Source organism: Excalfactoria chinensis, chromosome 1, assembly GCF_039878825.1.
Source record: "Excalfactoria chinensis isolate bCotChi1 chromosome 1, bCotChi1.hap2, whole genome shotgun sequence".
Lineage (NCBI taxonomy): Eukaryota > Metazoa > Chordata > Aves > Galliformes > Phasianidae > Excalfactoria > Excalfactoria chinensis.
The window spans coordinates 28,970,276-28,992,916 of record NC_092825.1 but is presented as its reverse complement, the minus strand read 5'-3'; the positions used below and the strand labels follow the sequence as shown (position 1 = coordinate 28,992,916).

At 39.9% G+C, this 22,641-nt stretch overlaps 1 protein-coding gene across 1 annotated transcript in view; it reads right to left on the bottom strand.

The window, feature by feature from the left end:
- The window catches only part of ANO6 (anoctamin 6), a 68,720-nt gene that overhangs the window by 11,443 nt on the left and 34,636 nt on the right, over positions 1-22,641 (bottom strand). Inside the window, exons 4-16 of the mRNA XM_072334129.1 lie at positions 17,092-17,157; positions 16,699-16,977; positions 16,217-16,327; positions 14,650-14,765; positions 13,828-13,962; positions 13,046-13,151; positions 11,714-11,774; positions 7,952-8,097; positions 6,751-6,828; positions 5,084-5,309; positions 4,033-4,202; positions 2,834-2,931; positions 523-653 (exon numbers count right to left, since the gene is read on the bottom strand). Of these exons, the coding sequence (XP_072190230.1) occupies positions 523-653; positions 2,834-2,931; positions 4,033-4,202; positions 5,084-5,309; positions 6,751-6,828; positions 7,952-8,097; positions 11,714-11,774; positions 13,046-13,151; positions 13,828-13,962; positions 14,650-14,765; positions 16,217-16,327; positions 16,699-16,977; positions 17,092-17,157 (1,723 nt within the window). The remainder of the gene's footprint in view (positions 1-522; positions 654-2,833; positions 2,932-4,032; positions 4,203-5,083; positions 5,310-6,750; positions 6,829-7,951; positions 8,098-11,713; positions 11,775-13,045; positions 13,152-13,827; positions 13,963-14,649; positions 14,766-16,216; positions 16,328-16,698; positions 16,978-17,091; positions 17,158-22,641) is intronic.

Below are 22,641 nucleotides of genomic sequence, written 5' to 3'. Positions count from 1 at the left end.
TCACAACACATCACAAGGAACTGTTACGATATTTAAACATTCATTTACTCCTCATTTCTTCAGCACGTAGTTTTGGAAATCTAATGACTATGTCTTTGCATTGCAGAGCCTCAACTAACAACGGTGTCTGAGCGCTGTGACAAGTATGTTGCAATTCTATTGCAGAACAGATGGTGGCAAACAATCCAGAGTTCTTAGAGACCAGGAAACCAGCAACAGGTAAGTGACCGCACACCCAGTGTTCTTGCTTCTGGGTATGTTTCTGGGAGGATGGGGTAAAAAAGCAGACATACACCTGCAACCGCTCACTCTGTTTCTGTTTAGCTAGAAATTGAAGTGAGGTGCATACTGCTTAATAAAAGCTCACAAAGCCATAATGGTTCATCAAAACCTGTATGGGATTTCTACAAATTTCATATATCTCCTGTTTCTAAACAAATTAAATATTACTTGTGTAACATTTTTCCTTAGAGCATATTTGTATCAGCACAGACACGAAATTGGAACTAAATGGCTACTCACCCATTTCAAGATACTCGTAAAACAATCCAAGTTTTCCAATGGGCTGCAGATGATAATCCTGTTCCCAGCGTGGAACAATCTTTTCTGATCTAGCATCTGCACAGTACCTTCCAATGAGATTCTTTACCCAACTGTCAGTCAGAGAGAAAAAGACCACTAAAATTGGTAAAACAGCCCACAAAGTTCAGTGAATGCAACTGTACAAACAAAACACGCCCAAAACAAATAAAAATTCTCCTGTTGTTATAACAAAGTGGGTTTTAGTTATCCCCAAATTATTGTAAACCACCAGGAGAGATGCTTCAGTCTTTTAATAATTTTGGTAGCCTTTTGCTAGACTCTCTCCAGTAGTTTTGCACTGAGGAACTCAGCACTGTTGATGCAGCATACATGTTAGAGTGGAAGGATCATCTCTCTTGACCTGCTGGCAATAGTTCACTTAATGCAGTGAAGAATACCGTTAGCCTTCTTTGCAGCAAGGGCACGCTCCTTGCTCATGTTCAAGTTGGTATCCACCAAGACTCCTTGGTACTTTTCTGAAAAGATGATCTCCAACTGTTTGGCCCCTAAAATGTCCTGGTGCCTATGGCTGTTCCTCCCCATGTGCAAGGCTTTGCATTTACCTTCACTGAACTTTATGAGGTTCCTGTCAGCCTATTTCTCCAACCTAAGAAAGTCCCTTTGGATGGCAGCACAACCCTCTGGTGTATTTGCCATTTCTCCCAATTTTCTGCAGACTTTCTGAGGCTGCACTCTCCCTCTTTATCCAGATCATTAATGAAGATGTTAAATAGGACAGGATCTAGTACTGATCCTTGAGGTACACTGCTAATTACTGGCCTCAAACTAGACTTTGCGCTCCAGCTGTCCACTACTCTCTGAACACAGCTGATCCACCGTACTGTCTACAGTTTGTCTGTGGGGGTCTTATGGGGAACAGTGTCAAAGACCTTACTGAAGTCAAGGCAGACAGTATAGCTCTCCCCTCATCTACCATCACAGAATAGTTAGTCAAGCATGACTTCTCCCTGAGTGAATGCATGCTGACTACTCTTGATGACTTTCTTGTGCCTGGATTAGCTGCTACAAGGATTGGGGTGCAGCTGTAATTTGTGTCTAAAAGAGCTGCACACAAATTTAAGAAAACCAGTTGTAGCCATTTTCAGTGGTCAAAGGGCTATGTTCAAAAAAGGAAGGTGGAGGAATGTCTATCAACAGAGAACGAAAATGAAACACTTCTCTTACTTGCAGAAATGAAGTATGAGAGGTCAATTACAAATCATATCCAGAAATCATTTTTACCATTTCAGGACCTAAAAGTTACCTGTCATCTATGAAAGTGAATTCAAAATTCTGGTTAGGTGAATACGTTACCTATATACAGATGGTAGGAATCTGTCATTTATGGATGTGACTGCCATCTGCAGGCATGCTCACTCTAGGGACACTTTAACCAGCTAAAAGATCCTGAAAAGAAGGATAGCTCTACAGTTCCATCCTGTAACTGGCATCATTTGGGTCTGGAGAAACCATAAGTCAGCAGAGCACACTAGCTACAAAGTATTTGTGGCATGACTTGAAATTGCTTTGCTGCGCAATTTGTGTATCCGGAAGAAACACAACCAAATGGAACATGACATGGTAGACTGGTGCTTCTGGCATTCAGGAGGGCATAAGCGAACTGCAAACTGGGAGTCTCCTACTCCCAGTAGTGTAAGCAGTTACTGATCAGTTTAAAACAAAGAACAAGTTCTGAGAGCTGGAACAGAGTCCTAGATAGTAACTTCATCACAATTACATGGAGAGTATTCGCTGTTAGTGCTTTGTTTATTGTTTACATTAAAACATGACTTTCCAGAGATCCGCCATGCTAAAAAAAGGGCGTTTTTAGGTACTATGAAGGTCACATATAAATATAAAATGAGTTAAATGAGTAAATTATGCATAATTTTTACATGTATAGCAACAAATTGCTGGATTCAATGTTAAGTAGCTGTATTTAGTTCAGTATTTTCAGCGCTACTGCTGCCTCAATTTTAAGCATCCAACCTGATGTACGTAAAGTCCAATCTGGAGAGGAGGAAAGCACTTCTGATTCAAACTAGTATTGGCCTAAACGACAGAGACATGAGCTCAGAACTACCAAAGCAAAAATAACCCAACTACCTAAAAAGGTCCCAAAAGACTAGTTGTGTTCCTTTAGAATGCAAAATTCTCCAATCAAATTTAGTGACCAAATACCTAGATGAAACAAGCAAAAGTAGCATCTTTCAAATACAAAAGGGCACATTACTTAATAGGTTGAACTTACGGAAGAAGCACTTCTTGAATGTTATTCCATATTGCTTTACCTCCTACTATGATGGCAAGCTGGGTTGTGAGTTCAAGGAGACATCCTCCTGGATCACACTACAGATTAGGAGAGACACGAAAAATTTTGAAGTTGAGAAGCTTTTCAAGCACGAATGAAGCATTTAAAGTAACAAATTCCTGATTTATTATAATAACTCTTCTTTAAGCAACAGAAGAAGACTATTCAGGCAAACCTTTATGCTAACTTATGCAAAGGTCACCTCCAGGCTAAACAAGGTCACATACAGGTGACAGGTGACAGGGCACTACTGAAAGCATAGAATACCAAGTGAAGTCTTGCAGCTTTGCACTGTAGTGTCATCACATGAGGATCACCCAGCAGAACAGGAAGGCATCTACTCATGCTCATAGAATCACTGAATATCCTGAGTTGGAAGGACCCAGAAGAATCCTTGAGTCCAACTCCTTGCTCCACACAGAACCACCCAAAATTCATACCCTACACATGAGAGCACTGTCTAAACACTCCTTGAACTCCAGCAATTCAGTGCCTTTTCCACTGCCCTGGGCAGTCTGTTCCATGCCCACTGCCCTCTGGTGAAGAACCTTTTCTTAGCCCCTACGCCTCCCGCAACACAGTTCCATGCCATTCCCTCGGGCCCTGTCGCTGTCACACAGAGCAGAGCTCAAGCGCTGCCCCTCCGCTCCCTGTGAGGAGCTGCAGCCGCCATCAGGCCTCCCCTCAGCTCCTCTGCTCTGAGCAAACCCATACCCCTTGCCTTCTAGAACCTTCACCATCTTTGTAGTCTTCCTCTGGAATCTCTATAACAGTTTTGTCCTTATAGTGTGGTAACACAATCTGCATACAGTGCTTGAGGTGAGGATGCACCAGCATAGAGCAGAGTGGGATGTTTCTGCATCTACTGCCCTTCCTGTGTGTTGGACCACAGGAAAATTAGCTTTTTTTGGGTACATAAAAAGCATTTCTAAGATCAACTAGTCTTGTGTCATACTCATTTATGCAATAGATTAACAAGCAGGCAAGTAGCTTGGTAGGCAGTCACTTTCCAAACTCCAATGGTATCACCATGTCTCCAAACTCCATGGTATCACCATGTTGTACAGTCCTAAATGAAGCAGGATACCTGGACTAATGGCTCTTGCATTTTAAAAACAAGCACTATGGTTTATTCTTACCTCTTCATTGCGATACTTTCCTAGCCAATAAACTGGATTTCCGGGGTAACCTACAAATTTACCCTTAAAGAAGGCTATGTAGAAGCATGAAGAATAGTAGTTGACGAACTGGAACAAGAACATCTTTGTGGTCAAACTGTTTTCGTATTCGGTTTGTGTCCTTGGGAGCTCTGCAATTACAGAAAAAAAAGTAAGGAAAAGGCCAACCAACAAGTACCTAAAAGCTGCTTTGGAGCCTGAGCTGGAAAAATATGCATATGACTTGTATTCCTTAATGTGTCTGAGAGCGTTATAAATTAGAGTGTACATAATCCCTATGTACACTGTAGCCACTATGCTAATTCTAAATCTGTATGGGTAGTAAAAAGGAAAGAATTTGTTTTCTGACAATAAAGAAAAAGAGCAAGCAAAGAATCTAATAACTTGGGAAAAAAAAATCTCCTAAATCTAGCACACTCAGGAAAGATGCAAATGTAATGCTTTGAACTGATGAAACGGTATTAAATGAAACTATATTAAAACACAACACTACTTCACACATCTAAAGTAAATAGCTACTTTAGAGCTGATGGCCTGAATATAAAGAATAATAATACTTGCGACTGTTTATCTATTTAATAACAAGGGAATGGCATCTAGCTTTGGAACAGTGACCCTATTTCATTTATTTACAAGAAAATAGCTATTCTCCCCATAAACAAAAGCTAATGTAATTGAATGCGTTATGCATTACTGATCTGTTTTCATAAAGCTTGGTTATTATAGTAATTTTCTTTGCTTTGCCTGTTTTACAAGCACAGAATTGTAAACAATTTATCTTTGATGCTGGCTATACAGGGAGTTTCCATGCAAAGAGCTGAATATCACATTCCTCTGATACTCAGAAAATCTGTATTTGAAAAATTCTAGATGGTATCATATGATTCAGTGGGAAAGTTCTGAAGAGCACAGTTCAGATATTCATTTACCAGAGTTATGGTTATAAATACAAATGCCATTTTTGCTTGTTGTTTTAGACAAAGTTTCAGTCTGAGGCACAGCGAAGACATACCGAAGTCAGTAATGAGGATCGCTACTTTTTCATAAACGATGTTCAGAACCATAATGACTATAAAGCTGATGATTGAAGCAGTTACTGAGGTGGCTGTCTGTGGAGTCAGGTACTTGCGGATTGCTTGCGTGCCATTAATGTGCCGTGGCAATGTGGCAGAAAACACCAGGAAAACCGAGAGTCTGTAGACAATGATTCCAATAACTGAAGCAATAATCAAAAGAATCTGCCAGGAGAACGTAGGAAATATATTAATGTTGAACTACTGGATTTGGGAAGAAGGTTTGAAATTCATTTTACAATAGGCAAAAGGAAACCGGTTGTGTGCCTTTTATTCCATCCCACGAGTACAAGAGGATGCACAAATGGGATAGAAGGCAATAAATCTAGAATCCATTTAAGAAGCATTTTTCATGTAGCATAGTGAATCTGCAGGAACAAAAAAAGATGGTCTGTTTTATGACTAATAACAAGCCTTGTTGCCATGTGAGCTAAGATAATAAGATGCGTAATCAAATCTCATGCCTGAAGGCATGTGACGGTTCCAGGAGGATGCTGGGCAGTTAGCAGGGTGGCAAATGTGCTAGCAGGTCCATGCTGACCCTGAAGGGGGCTTTCGCTTCTTTTTCACATGATGGCATTACAGACACATTTAAAGCCATGTCATGTGATCTGCAGGAGCTGTACTCATGCTCCAGGCACCTCACATTACTCTCCATCTCTTTTTGCCTTCTTGCTAGTTCTCCACCTATTATTCAGACTCAGATCCTCAGAGCTGTGCATTTTTTCTTTACTATCTCTGCAAAATGCAATAAATTCAACTCCCTTCACACTCCCAGCACAGAATTTGAGAGTAACACAATGACAAAACTAGATCAAATCTCCTCCTTTCAACCTGAAGCATGCCTATTTAAATCCAGCAGCAAGCCAGTGTTCTCTTCTTTGTGTTTCAGCTGTTAAGAGGTGCTTCTGGACTGCCAGCCACCATTCTGTCTCAGTGTTATTGTGTCTCCTGTTATCTAGGACGAGTTCTTGAGTTCTTTCCCAGCTGCTGCTCATGCTACATGTGAGGAGAACATACAGCATGCTGAAATACTGAGCTTTTCAAGGCAACATCTTGGGGTATGCTTACCATGTGATACACTTTCATTGGTGGCTGGATTTCTTTCAAGTTTAAGTTTTAATTAAAGCAGCAGCTCTGGAAGATTAAAGAACACTCGGCTTTGCTCTTCTAAGTGAAACAAAAAACCTGAAAGAAGTCCAGAGCTGTGAGACATGATATTGAACCAAACAGCAGGAATGAGTAGGCCAGACACTGGCAGGGAGGACAACACATAAAAAATCCCACAACCCTCTTCCCTGCTCTCTTCATGAAAGCAAAGATCTTTAAATAATGAGGGAAAAAACAGTGGATTACATTCACAAAGCTACAGCTGTGGGATATTTCAATGCATATATTCTCCTGCTTGCATGCTAATGAGTTATCTGGTGGCTACAGTGACCTTGTCCATGTAGATCCATACTTCAGGGGCATGGTTAATGCATCAGATGGAAATCTAACTGAACTTATTCTTTTGATATCTCTTGATCAGGATAGGAGAATCTTTCTTTAGATGTTTAGTGAAGAAGTAAATTGATAAGGTGAAAGAATAAAAGGAGAACTTTACCCAGAAGAAGACTGCACTTGTACATAAAGTTATACGCATGCACTTCCCACAGGCAGTGTATGGCACATGTTCTTCTTGCTGTAAAAGATTCAGAAACAGATCAAAGATGCACCCAGTCTTTTCTTCATACATTTTTGTGTGCACCAGTTAAACCTTTGTGACATGACAGGACACTGAATGTCTTCCTCCTTTTTTATCCTGGAAACTCACATTTATTCATTATTTTAGAAGATTTACTTATCTGATTACAGTTGCCTCTTTTTACTACCTATTCTAAGACAGAAATGACTCCCACAGAGGCTGCATGTCTTCAGCTTTTGTTAACTTCAGCTACAGTCGGGTGCATAGTCTTTTTGAATGGACCCATTGTTCTTGGCTGATCATAGTATCCAAGACCATTTCAAGTGTCCTCTAGTAAGCACTAGAGTGGTATAATGTGGATGCAATGTGAAAGCAATGCAAATAATCTGATAAATGCTAGAGTAATATATTGACAGTGAATACTAAAAACTGAAGATGGACTAGAGTGATCTACAGAAGCTGAAGCTACTCAAAGTACATGAGTAGAAATCGAAACTAAGATCCTCATAAATATGAATCCCATTTCATTAAAATGAGGATTATCCTTGTCCCTGTGAGTTTGCTGTTGTTAACTGTAATTGCATCTACGTTCACTTGGCAACAATACCTATTTATACATTTCAAACAGGTTAGAAAACATATCTTGCCATTATACATAATGCAACATCCTTCCTTTTTTTCACCTTTTTTTTCTTCTTCTTCTTCTTCTTTTTTTTTTTTTTTTTTTTTTTCCTTTTTTCTCACCTGGCATCTTTTTAGGGAAAGATGGCAAATGCTGTGTGATCTCGGCCTCTGGCAGCAGCACAGGATCGTTTAGTGGGGGATTTAATAATGCAGACTTAGTCTCTCTCCTAAGCTAGGCACAATGTCTATTTCTGTGCCTTAATGACACAGGAGCTTCAGTAGCTCCTCCAACAGGCAACTAAGAGATGCCTGTGGTTACTACAATTTCCCTCCTACACATCTGGAATTTATAAGCTCACTATCCTCCGTCCAGCTTATCAGCTCTCCTTGAAGCACTGCCAATTTATTCTGCTCCATTCCAGATTCATCATTTTCACAGTGCTCCCATAACGTGTCTTTTGCAGTAGCTCTGACCAGTTACCAAAATAGTCCTTACCTGTGTGATTTCATTCACTACCACGTGAGTGCATTGAGCTTCATATTCTGGGCGAATTTGTTCTTCTTGCTCTAAGTACTCCACTGTGTCCCATTCGTACTCCAGCTCAGCCTGCCTTCTCTTCCAAAACTCCAAAAACAATGTAACTGTCCAGAAGACAAACAGAAGGAGCAACAGTTGGGCACTGAACTGCTGGTCTATATACCACATGGCTCCTATTTCCATACAACTTTCCACAGGCACGGAACAAAACCCTTACTAGCAAGCATGATGGTGTCAGGTACCCATGAGGAAGAAAATAACTGATCTACTTTTTTTATGGAATTACTGCTTTGGACATTTAGGTACTTTAATAAGAGAAACCTGAGCTAAGTGGTATCATTTGCACACCCTAAAGAATACACATGCATTTATCTACTTTCTGTCCAAGGCTGGAATATAATCACTTTGGATTTCATACTGTGGACTGCTTTTGAAAAAGTTTACCATGGGATACATAAGACAGCGAGTTGTTTGGATAGATGAAGAAAAATGTTGGAGAGCTCAGGATTTCTCGCAAAGAAAACCTCACTAAGCAAAAAATTGCCACCGGGTAAAGCTTGTGTTCATTCAATCTGCAGTTTTTGTGTGGACAAATGATCTGTTTGCAGAGTATGTCAGCTGATGATGCTAGCTCAGGCAAAACTGCTTAACCACAGCTGCCTTTCCTCCTCTGCTGGCACAAATCTGAAGTCGCTGCAGCTCTTTTTGCATGGCAAGGAGCTTTGAGACCCTCTGGGCCGAGTCAGCAGTTTCTCTGGACTGTGCTCCTGGAGCTGGGAACACTAAGGGAAGCGGGCACATGCATGCCTACATGGTGTTTGAAAGACTCCAGTCTAACCAAGCTCATGATCTTGACCTGAGGTGTGATGCAGGTAGGTCTGAAAGCACAGGCAGTGAGAGACTCAGCTGGGAAGGCTGGAGGAGCTCAGGACATGGGTGTGAGTGCAGGGGATGCTGTACTGATAGTAGCTGCGTGTCCACGAGTGGCATGGCTCTGCAGCACTGCCTCCAGGAGGAGTGAGTGTGCGCCTTCTCTGTACTTCTCTCACAGCTCCCATTGTCTGGGAGTAATTAACCCCCCAAGGTTTATTATTTTGGCACCTCATCCTGAATGATGAAGCACTGACGGCATGCAGTTATAAGTCCAAACATTAAAGGTTATTTCCAAATTCAGGTGTGGTCAATAAACCTCATACTGAAGCATTTATAAGGGAATAAACTCCAAGGGCTGGGCTGAGATGACCTTAGCATCTGCGTGCAGGCAGAACCCCTGGAAATCCTCCTCTCCGATTGCTCAAGGGCCTCTTTCAGAGGGATTTCTCCACTACCTCAGGCTCACAAGCACTAAGGCCACTCCAAGCAGTGGGCCAGGGAATCACATCTGCCTCTGCCTGCAGAGCAAGGAGATCAGCCTTCCACGGGCCTCTAACTGCATGCTGCGGCCCCAGCCCAAAAGAGGGAAACTGCAGGCAATCCTGATTAGCTCCAGCTGCAAATCCAGCTGCTGCTGGGGAGGCCAGAAGTGTAGGGCCCACCTCTGTGCTCTCAATGTGAACAGCAAAAGTAGGGCTTACAGCACAGGGCAGCTTTCACAGCCCCAGGGCAAAGAAAACTTCTACTGGTAAGTAATTCAGCAGCCAAGTTGCTCTTTCTGAACTGGGAAGGAGCTGCTGCAATATTCACCTTCGCCTCCCTCCCCCCCCCCCCCCCTTTATTTTATACCAGCATTCTGGAGAATGTTTGCTGAACTGAACTTGCTCAGAGAGGGTTTCCAGCAATGGCAGCAAGAGAACTGGAAGCTGCTCCTTGTTCAGGAGCTTTGGCAACCTGCTCGTGCCATCAGGGGAGAACTGGCAAAAGCCCTCATCCAGAGCACTAATATACAGGGGGTTAATTCCTGAGGCCAATATGGTGCACTGAGATCCTTGAATGGAATAATTTTAAAAAAAAAAATTAAAAAAAGTCTATTAAAAAATATATTGATGATAATCATAGAATCATAGAATCACCAAGGTTGGAAAAGACCTAAAAGATCTTCCAGTCCAACTGTTCACCTATTACTAATAGCTCCCACTAAGCCATGTCCCTCAACACAACATCCAGTCTTTCCTTGAACACCCCCAGAGTCGGAGACTCCACCACCTTCCTGGGCAGTCCATTCCAGTGCCTGACCACCCTTTCTGAGAAGTAATACCTCCTAATGTCCAGCCTGATGATGTGATAATAATGTGATAAAGTATGTAAAAATCGGCCTTTTAATTACTTTGGACCAGGATGTCTACCAAAGTAACAGAGCAAGATAGAAATTACAGCTGGAATTGTATCAGCTGTACATTTGGATTCAGTACAGTTTTGTCCAAATTGTTGTAATACAATTCACCTCTTTCTGTAGTGGATTTCCAATGAGAAGACTAACAGACCTTGCAGCCATCGTTACAACCATGCAGCTTAACTTTCTAGTTATTACTCTTGGAATCTTCTTCAAAACAGGAAGCAGAATTTTTAATTAAAAAGCAAATTACAGGTAAATTAGCTATTTAAATGGTGGAAGATTACATCAGTGTCAAGCTTCTAATTCTTTTATTTATATTTTTATTTAATTTCCTGCTGGCGTTTTGAATTTAACAAGTGTTTTGAAAGAAATACTCTTTTTGAAATGGCTGCTCATTTTAACATTCTTTAAAGAAGTAGTTATTCTAAAGCACTTTAGGTCTCATTAGGAAAATAAGAATACAGTGTGTTTTACAAAGAAAACGATTTATGCATTCTTGTCAGCCTACATATGAACTGTAAGTGTCAAGTGAGTTATTTTCTCTGCAGTACCCTTTATACCTAGAGTGTAAATTATTTTGACAACTTCTGGATAAGGCAGTGCAATAAAAAGCAGTTAAGAAAGTTGCTAATATGAACAAATAAAACTGTTTCTGTGGAAATAAACCTTGCCTAATCCACTGAAGCAAAGTGGTTTCACCCACAGGAAATATCCTGGTTTCAGGTATATTTTCTCTGATAAAAAATATCTCTACTGCTTGTAACTACTACATTTTTTACAAAAAACGCTTTCTTAAATGAAGACAGGAGGAAAAAATGACTGGGAAATACAATAAATGGCTTTTTTTTCCATCACTTTGCACAGTCACAGGGTTAATAGGCACAGGCAGATGCAAGGATTTTGGGGAAAAATCAGCTCCTTTGGTGGATGTAATTAAGCATGTGGCTCCTGCTGGATGAACACGAGACAGCTCTCATCACTTCTCTCAGACTTTTCTCCAAGTTAAAACAAATGCAGGTACGGAAGACCAACATTTAAGTTCTACAGCTTTTTGTTCTCTTACACAATAAGCTCTTATTACCTACCTGCCCTTCTATCCTTAACAGTGCAGTAAGGGGAAAAATGGATGAACAAACATCTGTCAACCATAGTATCTGCCAGGTTGGATGGGGCTTTGGACAGCCTGATCTAGTGGAAGATGTCCTTGCCCACGGCAAGGGGATTGGAACTAGATGATCCTTAAGGTCCTTTCCAACCCAAACTGCTCTATGATTCTATGCTGCTAAAAAGATCTATCATGAATGTGCGTATCTTCTATGGAACTACCTACTGCTAAACTGCTGAATGCTAGAAAATGAAGCAGTTGTAAATTTATCCACTTTTTTTGGCTGATACTGTATGCTTGGCCAAAATGACACAACAAACCACAGCCATCGAAGCTGACTTACCCCATATTCCCATGAACACTGCAAACACCAGTGTTCCAAAGCTATCAAATATACAGAGTTTCTGGAAAAAAATGAACAGAAAAAAGGCCTTAAAACACAATCAAACAGTACATTCTTCTACACTGAAACAGAACTGAAGCTGCTCACTGAACAGGTTGATTTTTAGCTTTTGTGTAGTTTAATAAACAATCATTGCTGTTAGAGTTTTCTCAACTTCTGTCAATGTACAACACCTTCCAGTAAACTAAGGAAATTAACAGGCAAAGCTTGGCATTAAAAGTGTAAATGAAATATGCAGCAAAAGGATAATAGAGTGGTGTGCTGTTAAACTTCCTTCCACCTGTTGCACAGGAAGCAACAAAGCAGTGCTTCTCACCTGTGAATGGGGTATAAAATTATGTAAATTTAAAACAGATACAGAAAGTCAATGAACCTCTCTGCTTCTCATAAGTGAGACGACAACAAATCAAGGTGGTTAGTAATATGCATTCTGAGGAAATACCTCTCTGGTATTTGCCTTTTCTTTCCATAATATCATTTTCCCCATCTTCTTTCTTGTGCGTTACATGTTAAGTGCACTCAAGCAAGAATATTCATTAAAGCAGGGCAAAACAATTAATAGCTAATAAAATGTAATTTTGTAGTGACTGAATCTATGGAAAGGAATGACAAAAGGCTAACGCTAGCCTAGTGGCAAAAGTTAATGGAGAAAGAAAGATAGATTCTTCTGGACGTGGATTGAGTGCAAGAGTGTGGCCATGCCATGCCGTGGTTAACAGGACACAAACAAACCACAGCACCTGTCATGGCTAATATTGGCCTCCCCATGTACCCATCGCTCCTTGACAGCTCATGTCAAATTCAAGGCACAGGCTCAGCTAATTTCTTTGGGGAGACGGAGGGAAGTATTTAGAAACGTCAAAACATGCTCTAAATGTTTCCTAAGCAAAACTGACTCAGAGTTACTCAATCAAGTCTTTAGTAATTGAATGTTTGTTTTGTTTTGCTTTGTTTACCAAAAAGGAAAGGAATACCCCAAAATGAAACCACAACATTCCATTTTCAATCAAAAAATCTTTTAGTCACTTGGGGCTATGTCAAATTAAAAAGTCCTATTTTTTCTTTTTTTTTTTTTTCATTTTAGGTCAAAATGAAACATTTTTTAATTGTTAATTTTACATAGTTCAGTCACTGTATCAAAATGCACAACTATTTGCACAGCTCTAGTAATTTTGCAGGATGTTAGTGGAGAACAACATTGTTTTATATGCAGTCCTAGGGAAAGTGCAACTAAAGGTTAATAGCATGTCTATAAGCTGTAAGTGTAGTTACCTTGGATGATTCACAAGTGATGGCGAGGTTCCAGTAGGTACATACTTTATCACACTGAGGGCACATTATGATATTACCTCCTATGCTGGGATCACATACTTCTTGGCTAAAAACAAAACTAGTCAGTCACTCACCAACACTAAATTCTTAGTCCTTTTGTGCACAAAGGGTGCAGTCATGTCAGGGATATGAGAAATAATTCACCAGTGGTGTGCTCTTAAGTATCTTCCCCCCTCCCTCAAAACATCCCCATTGCCATTTTTTAGCTCGCATCTCTAAACTGGATGATCTGGAGAGAAAATATTCCCTCTCTGACTGGGGTTGTACAGTGTGATGTCTTGCAGGTGATCTGGCACCCAGGTGTCCTTTCCTTAGTCCTTGTGTCATGGTTCAATCTGACCAGGCTCTGATGAGACAATATGTGTCATTTCTATGCTTCTCTTCCCAGCGTATCCTGGGCAGCTGAGGCCCCATGTGCTCTTGCATCAGGGCCTTTGGATACATCCTCTAAAGATTACCACTCTGAAAATGATGTTACAGAAATTGATACTGACTTCTGATTATTGTTCTGTTTATTTCGACACAACATGTGGTGACTTAGTGTGATGTATGAAGAAAATACTGTGGTAACAGGCTCACATGTCTAGTGCTCTAATGGCACAGGGACATCTATTACTTATCTATCTCATATTTTATATCATCTCTTTCAAACCTATAAGTTGTGCTCTTTCATTTTGCCTCCTGCAGTGCTATGTAATATTAAAATAGACCTGATCAGGTACCTCCAAGTGCAGTTATCCTTCATGAAGAGTCCATACAGAAAGCAACCAACTCCAACAACTGCAGCCACAATCAGCATATTAGTATAAAAGCCCAGCCACGCAAAATAGATTCCAATTTTCTCTCCATAGTATTTCCTGTGGGGAGGAATGTATTTTTTTTATTTAATGAAATGCAAGTAAATTCGAATTTCTCTTTCAAATATGGCAGCTTTCATTGCCAGATTCATCTATTTTGAACACTGGGATTGCAGAAGTATTATGGTTAGGAATTTCCACATATTTCTGTCATCACTTTTATGCTCACATATAAGGACTGGAAGGGAAAGAAAATGAAAAAAGATAGATTATACCTAGCAAAGAAAAAATTTAAGTGGATGTTTTTCATGAATTGATTCATCATGAAAGCAGGCCCAGAGTGTGCCCCCATGCATGAGCTGATAGAGGTATACATACCTGTCTGTGTTTTGACATCTCAAAACCCAGACATGTTACATAAATCGTAGTTACATAAATTCCTTGTTACCTCAGCATTAGTCCAGTCATAGTCACACTACAGAATCACTGAATAAATGTCCTGAGATTGAAAGGACCCATAAGGATCCTTGAATTCAACTCCCAGCTCCTGACAGGACGTAAAATCCAAACCCCATGTCCGAGAGCATTGTTCAAGTGCTTCTTGAACTCTGTCAGCTTAGGGCCGTGACCACTGTCCCAGGGATTCTGTTCCAATGCCCGATCACCCTTCTGACGAGGAATCTTTTCCTATACCCAGCCAGACTCTCCCCTGATACAGCCCAATGCTGCTCATTCACATCTACCAACCTGATGAAATCCAGGGGTTGCAGTTTGAAAATGTTTTTTGGGTGAGCCCATTCTCTGTAGAGAAGATAACGTTCACTTGGGCACTCAGGATCAGTTGACAGGTGCCGAAAACTAGTCTGCAAAACAGAAAGTGTGGGAAGAAGATAATTAGTGTAACCATTAATGTAACCAGCATGAGTCAATTCTCCACAGATCTTGGGGCATGAATCCAGACACTGGAATAGCTTTTTTGTCACTGCAATCCAGGAAACATTTGGGAAGTAGCTCTGAGATTGCATCAGGATTCATGCTGGAAGGCTGTCAGAAAGACTCTGAATACTAAAGCAAGCACTTTACATGTGTGAGCTGAAAGTAACCGACCATCCCCATGAACTTAAATTCTCAGCCCATGTCAGCATCTTGGCACTTAGAGAAACAAAACAGATAACAGGACTGCTTTAATATGGATTGTAAGCAGCCTTCACATGGTGACATGCTTTGTTCTAAAGCAATATTGTTCTGGAATGAAGATTGGAAAGTCCACGGGATGAATCCAGGGAGTCTAGTCTCTGTTTTGTATTTATATTTAAAAGACAGTTGACTTGGAGGTAATCCTTATGTTTTTTACCAAGTTATTTGAAAACCCATTTCAGTAAAGCCTGTTTTATTTGATGGAATTTTTCATTCTGTATCTGTAATACGACAAGAAAAATCACTTTTGCAGAAATCAATAGGCTACTTCTGATTTTCAGAGTAGCTCTGATATATAATTTTGATTGTATAAAAAGACTGTCATTAATTATTAGGCATGCTGAGCCCAAATTCCCCATGCAATGTCAGAAATAGTCTGCAAGGCAGGTTTTAAATCTTTAAAAGACTACCTTAAAAATAGATATTCACGAATGATATTAATTCTATCCTGTAAAGCTTTGAGTTACTTCCAAGAAACGTGATTTGTCTTGATTCTGACTTAAAAATTTTCTTTAAATCCTTGGAGACCTCCCAAATATATTCAGCAGAGTCCAAACATCTCACGTAGTTACCATTCCTGACCTCCCATTTTCTCAGTTTCTTCTCAGCAGAACACACCTCAGACATACAAGAGTGGTTGGGATGGAGGAGGAGGTGTGTGGGTGTAGATACAATCGTATCTTTGTCTTTGCTCACAAGATGAGACTTGTGTTCTACATCGCGATTAAATTGCTGACATTTGGTATGGATTTTTATACTGAAAAATGAGGTAGTGCAAAAACGTGAAAACTTTTTTAGAAATGATGATAGAGTGCATCATGGGAACCATCACTCTCGTGCTCCCAGGTTCCTCTGTTAGCCAGGCACTTTACCCTCATCTCCCAGAGAATACAAGATTAACATATACTAAATCAAATATATCATGTTTCAGTCATGGAGCTACATTTTTAACAAACACCATTTTGGAGATAATCCTCTTAAACCCGACTATGTCATGTGCTCCCATGTGGATAAAAACACCAGTAAATCAGGCTTGTAAGTTTTACTATCTTCTACACACTCTTGATCTGCAGGCTTCTATTTCTAAGTATGTTGTTACTGCAAATTCAGGACTTACATCATGAAGGGGAAATGCTGCTTTGTAGATTCCAGTGTCCAGTAACTTGTTAATGCCAAACTTCTTTACATTCTTGGTCGCGTATTTCACACGGGACAGGATAAAATGGACCTAAAATTTACAGAATATTTTGTGTTTCTTGCAACCTGAAAGTAATCACAAGTGGCTGTACCTGTTTCAACATACAGGTGAGTTATGAAAAGGTAAGCAGTGCAGATGAATTTAATTGCACAGGGCATAGGAACCACTGATGCCCCTCCCTCCCCAACCCCCCTCCTTAAATTCTGGTGAAACAGAAATGGAACAGATATGCACTGTTGTCCTTTGAGACTCCCCAGTTTCTTTCCTAAATGACAGAGAACTGTTGCATCCCAAATATTTAACAGTTTTTCAAGATGCTTCCATGAATGCAATTGCACTGATTTGATTAAAATGTTTTTTGCCTTTTTAGACTAAAGGCTAGAAATACTCCACGGACTTACAATTCGGCTTCTTGTTGCTGGATTGAAAAATGTGTCTTTGTCCTGAGTATAAAAGTTGGATAAATGTTCCCTTTTAAAAGGAGCAGTGAAAAACTCTTGCTCGGGTTTGATGATATTTTCATCCACCCTGAAGAGTCTAGTAAACCAGTTGAAAGCTGACTCCCGAGTTTTCAGATCATTGGGCTGCAGAGGCAATTTGATGTGCATGACCTCAGCATATGTGCATAGCACTTCCCAAGGTGCATGCACTTTCACAAAAATAGTTTTTTCATCCAAAACCTAGAATCCAAGAAGAGGAGAAAAATGTAACAGTCAGTTCATATATCCAGTTCCTTACCCACACAGGGGCAGCTTCTGCTCTCAGGCATGGCACAAAAAGGAAAGAGCACTCACCGATCGTGTTGCTTCAAGTTGCAGGCCATTGTTTATCAGGTTTGACTCATATACTTGTCTCTTCCTCTGTTAAAAGGCATTGAAATTGTAAAACATCTATTCCAAAAGTGTACGCATAAAATAACAGAATTGCCTCCCAAAATGAAGACTTGTTGGGTCATTATCTCCATAACCCATTTGGCAGCTACTATGGTAGGTGCAACTTTCCCTACTAATTTAGATCAGGGATTTTTCTGTCTGATGTCCAGTGCAACTGTGGAGAATTCACACTCTTAGTCTATAGTACTTTATAGAGGTAAAACTTAACCCAAATTTTGACAGTCAACGACAATTCCCACTGAAACTTGTGACCTCCTCTACCTTTATGCACTAAGTGAACTACTGAGCGCCACCTCCCTTCCTCCATTAATCTGCATGTTAAACAATTTTTTTTCTCTCAAGGATGTTCCATGAAAATCAATAACCACTTTCCTTCTCATTATATCTCTTCCTATTCTTCTTTCACAGTAATCGCATGTGCTCACAGAGTGGTTCAAACTGTAGGATCCCTCTACACTAGCCCATAGATAAGCAGCCCTAAAGGAAGAAACTGATTGCACTTATGGAATCAGTGGTGCTTTCTTGTAAGCATTCATTGTCCCCTGAAGGATATGACAGGTTTCCCCCAGTAATGCTGAAATACGTAGATCATTTTACTTTCAACTCACAGAACCAGCACTTGGCTGGCAGTTAGGAACAATCCCAAATGGCTGATATTTCAAACCTGAAATGAGTTTGATTATTCACAAACACAACTCCCCTCCCTCAAAAAGCCCAAAACAGCCTCTCTCCCCCCAGAATAAAAAATATAGAATATAGTGATTTAGGAAAAAAACTGAAAATTCATGTAGAGCATTACACTTTGAAGACTCTCTACATCAACCAGACAGTTCCTTAGTGAGCTACTTGTTTACAGAGTTAAGGGTGGCCAGCCCTCCTTGGCCTACACACTGCCTATCTAAGTATCAGTGTGGATAAGAGGGTGGGGCTGTAGACAGCTGCTAGAGTTGGGAGGCACCTAAGCGCTTCAGCAGCAGGTGACAGCATTTACAAATTGGGACTCACTGCTTTATTCTTGAATTGGGCAATGGTAGGTATGCAGTGCAGTCCTCAAAGTAACTTCTGTACTTTACTCTTTTGCTTCATAGATGTCTTCATGCTACTGGATAATTTTTTTTTGGTTGCTTATATGCTCTGTGATTAAGGGATTCTATGCACCCAGTTCAGCAACTTTGATTTTCTTTAAGACAGAATGGTCCAATGGCTTCTATAGCCCAGTTCTCTACAACCACAATAGAGGCTTTAAGTTTTGTGCTTAAATTCAGTCTTGTTGCAAAGGACCACAGTCAATAAATAATCAATTAGACAGAGTCTTTGAAACTGTGATAAGTATGTGCAAACTGGTCATCAGGGCCAGGATGAAGACCCATCTAATACAGGGGGCAAAACTGAGACACTTCAGCAAAAGGGCAAAAGTCTAAAGGAGTTCCATAGGAATGGGTCAGTTTTATCTCCACATACTTTTCATCCTGTTCTTTAATGTTAAAAGACTGCTGAAAATCTTTGAAGGAAAAAAAAATCACTTTTCCTAAACTCTAGCAATTCTTGAAATTAATAATCTATATCTTGTTCATTCTCAACTGCAGCATATGCCTGTAGCAGTGGTTATAATGGACTAATGCTACTAATACTACATTTTTTAAGGTACTTCTTTCATGTTTTAGATTTTTTTTCTGCATATTTATCCATTTCTTTGTGCATTAGGAACAGTGAGAGCCAAATCCTTCAATCCACGCTTTTCACAGATGTATTTCTCCATGTCCTATTAATTTGCTTCTTTATTAATGACATAATGATCTTTATGCTTTTTTCCTACGTATCTAATATTGCATATATACAGTGCATATTTATAGTTCATTATACATATGTAAATATATAAAATAGTGTCAGTGTACCTTAACATTTATGCTTCCCATGAAGTCTAAGTCTTTTCTATTAAGAGTGCTCAATTAAATAGGAATGAGGCTTTTCCTCACAGCAGTCTTTCTTTGCATTTGTCAACATTTCATGGGTAATAGTGTTCTCCATTCTTTCTCCAAGGTAAAGGTTCATGTCATCTTGGCTTCTGAGCAAACTACATAATGATTTCCTCTCAGTCCTTTTGCCTGATCACTGAAATATGTACCACAACGGAGTTATTTGTCATTCTATTATTAACTCTTCCACCATGCTGAAAATTATTCATTTAATTCTACCTCTTTGTATCTTCCTTATTCACATTGTTCTTTTTAAGGTGAATAATACTGAATCATGAAAGCATTTCAACCTGAGTTCTGCTTCATTTTTGCTAATAAAGAAGGCACAGGGCCAGATACTTATTTCACATCTTCCAAAACAAAGAGATGTTGAGTGATTTACATTTGTATAAATCCAATGCTTTCTTCTTTTTTTCCTTTTTAAATCTTACCACTGAGGTTGCTTTAATAATTGATTACGGTGAGGAGTCCCCGGAATTAATTTTGCCCTCAAAATCTTAGAGGAATGTTGACAATATTAAGATTTCTAATAATGCATTAATGTAAGCAGCGGGAAATAAAGCCCCTGGGAACTTCTGCTAATTAGGGGCTTTGCTATTTTATATAAATGATTGAATTATGTGTGTGATTATCTATGGAGAAACTAGACTTTTACCCAAAGGAGTCTACAGTGGTTTTACACTGACTGGGGAATGCAGTGTAAAGATATAATGTCTTATTTGGCTATATTGCAGAGACTATTCCAACTTTATTTTGGTATCTGGTATTTTGCTCAGCTACTTGCAAGATTAAGCTGTAATAACAACATAACTATGGTAGTGCTGCCAACATAAAACTGACATAGATTTTGATGATTGAGTGGCAAGACGACAGATACAATATGGGATATATAATCAGACATAATTTTAAGAAAGGGAAAGCATAGTGTAAATGCATATCAGCAATTGGGAGCTGCTTTCTCACCACGGTGTTTTCGATGTCTGACCATTGTCTTCCCAAGGTGAGGAGACTAACAAGGTTGAGAGTCTGGAAATTGGTAATAGATCACTAAGGGGGCTTTCTCTGTTTTGTGAACTGTAGGGAGCACTTGCTTTGACTGCAGTGATAGAACAATGTCACCTCATATTTTTCTTCAATTTATTTTGAGCAAAGTTTCCCATAACAATATCAGAGTTCAAAGGTCTTTTTCACCTTTGCTATCAAACTTTCTGGGTAGGCTGGCTGGGCACACCACAGGTGTACACAGCCTGCCATCCTTCACTACATCAAATTACAGCATAAAACAGCATCGAGCTACTGCTCTTTGTGTAACCCCAAACATTGTTCTTTCTCCATGGGCGTGACACATGCCAGACAACAGGGAGAAGTGCAATTGGTTTTCTGAAAGTTATTCATGCCTTTTGTTTCTGGCTATCTAATCCAAACAGATCTTGAGGTGGGAACTGCTTATTGTTTGCTTAAGAAGACAAACTTATCCAGCCTTGCCCACATTGTCTACATTCCTATTTAAATCACTGACAGCTTTTCAGTTTATTTCTGCTAGGGGAAAGCAGATGGACTAGAATGACATTCCACACCAATTTATTTTGACTTTGTCTGTCTGGCATTGACCTCTTAACTTTCACAATGAGTTACTTCAGGATCCCGACAGATAAAAGTGGTATTTTGGAGCATTCTGAAAGAGACTATTGATATTTAATTTCTTTTCTGATGGCAACCTGTCTTGACAAACAGAGTACATAAAATTGTGAGGTTTAAAAAACATGCTTTGGGCTGGAATCTTAATTGCTTGCTAGGCTGAGTTTCTGGAATCTGCTCCTGATAGTTTGCTTTTCTTGTGCTTGCTAAAGTAATTGTAAAATAATATGAAAGGATTTGGAGATTAAACTGAGTTGCATATATGAACCTTATCTGCTAACCTTTGAATCTGTAAATTATGTTAGAAGCTTCCATGAAGATGTGATTTCAGTAGTTCAGTTTTGCCTCCTTTAGGCCCAATTTCAGAAGCACGGTGAGCAGGAGGGAATCACACCACCACTCACTTACCCCAAAATACAAAAACACACAAGCAAATAACATTGTCAGTGGACATAAGCCATCAAATCGTTTTTATGCCTATGTGGATGAAACCCGTACATATCTTGAGCAACATCACCTCTACAACTTCCTGGGAACTGTCATAGGCCAAAATGTTTATTCTCTCAAGGGAATATGGCTTTCTCCACTTGCACAGCAACAGACTTCAAGTGAGAATAAATACCTCTGTATTTTTGAGGTACTTGCACGCTTGGAGCTGTCTTGCACCTGTCCATGCTGAGAATGTGGGAAATCTCTACTTATTTAAGTCTTTAAAAATTGTTCCTTCAACAACGGATAATTGAAATGCTTTCTAAATTAATGACACCTGTATGTGAAGTGCTGGAGGGTGAGAAGGAGTCAGTATTTCCGATCTGTATCACAAGCATTTAGTCACGACTAGGTGACTCATTTCAATCTTTATAGGGTTAACGAACAAAATCATTTCTTTACTTCCTCTTTCCTTTAACTTTAAGAGTCCTTAGGTACCTGAATTTGTGTACCGTTTTATCTGTTCGGTGATCAGCTTTGGATTCCTTCATTAGTTCTCCAGCTTGGTGTCATCATACTTGTATCTATTTTTTTAGGAAACCCTCTATGATTGCCATGTCTTTATCCCAGTTGAGCTTTCAGCACTTATATGTGTTTCCAGTATCAAAATTCTTGCCCATGCCTTCCTCATTTCCCCTCTGACTTCAGGTTCTCACTGTTCATGTCTATCCCAGCTGCAACAATTGCTATCACCTCTGTGTTTATCGTCTGACACATTTTCACCATCCCTTGCAATATCACAGACTTACAATGGCAGAGTTATTTAGTAAATGAAAACAGACTTTGGTATCACCAAAATGTAAATAAAAGCACAATCAAATGAAGAGTCCTGATACCAAGAGACATGATGAAAATAGAGAGCTGACTTGGTTATGTATTGGCTGTACCTTAGGGTTAGAGGATCACACAGAAGTTCAGGCTGGAAGTGACCTCAGGAAGTCACCAGCCCAACCTCTTGCTCTAAGCAGGGTCGATTCTGAGCTCAGACAACATTGCTTAGGAACATGTGGTCAGGTGTTGAAAAGCTCAGAGGATGGGGACTGCACAGCTTGTTCTACCATCTTCATAGTTCATCCAGTGTGAACCTCTCTTGCTTCAGTCTATGCCTGCTGTCTTTTGTCCTTCTCCTATGCACCACTATAGAGAATTGACTCTGTCTTCCTGGATAGCTCCACAGATACCAGATAGCTGTTGTTAGATCCTTCTGAAATCCTGTTCTCCAGGCTGAATAAGCACAGCTTCCTCAGCCTCTTCTCACAAGATGAGTGCTCCAGCTCCTAACCACTGTGACTGCCCACCACCGAACTTGACGTAGACCTTTGAAAGCAACCTCTTTCTGCATGCATTC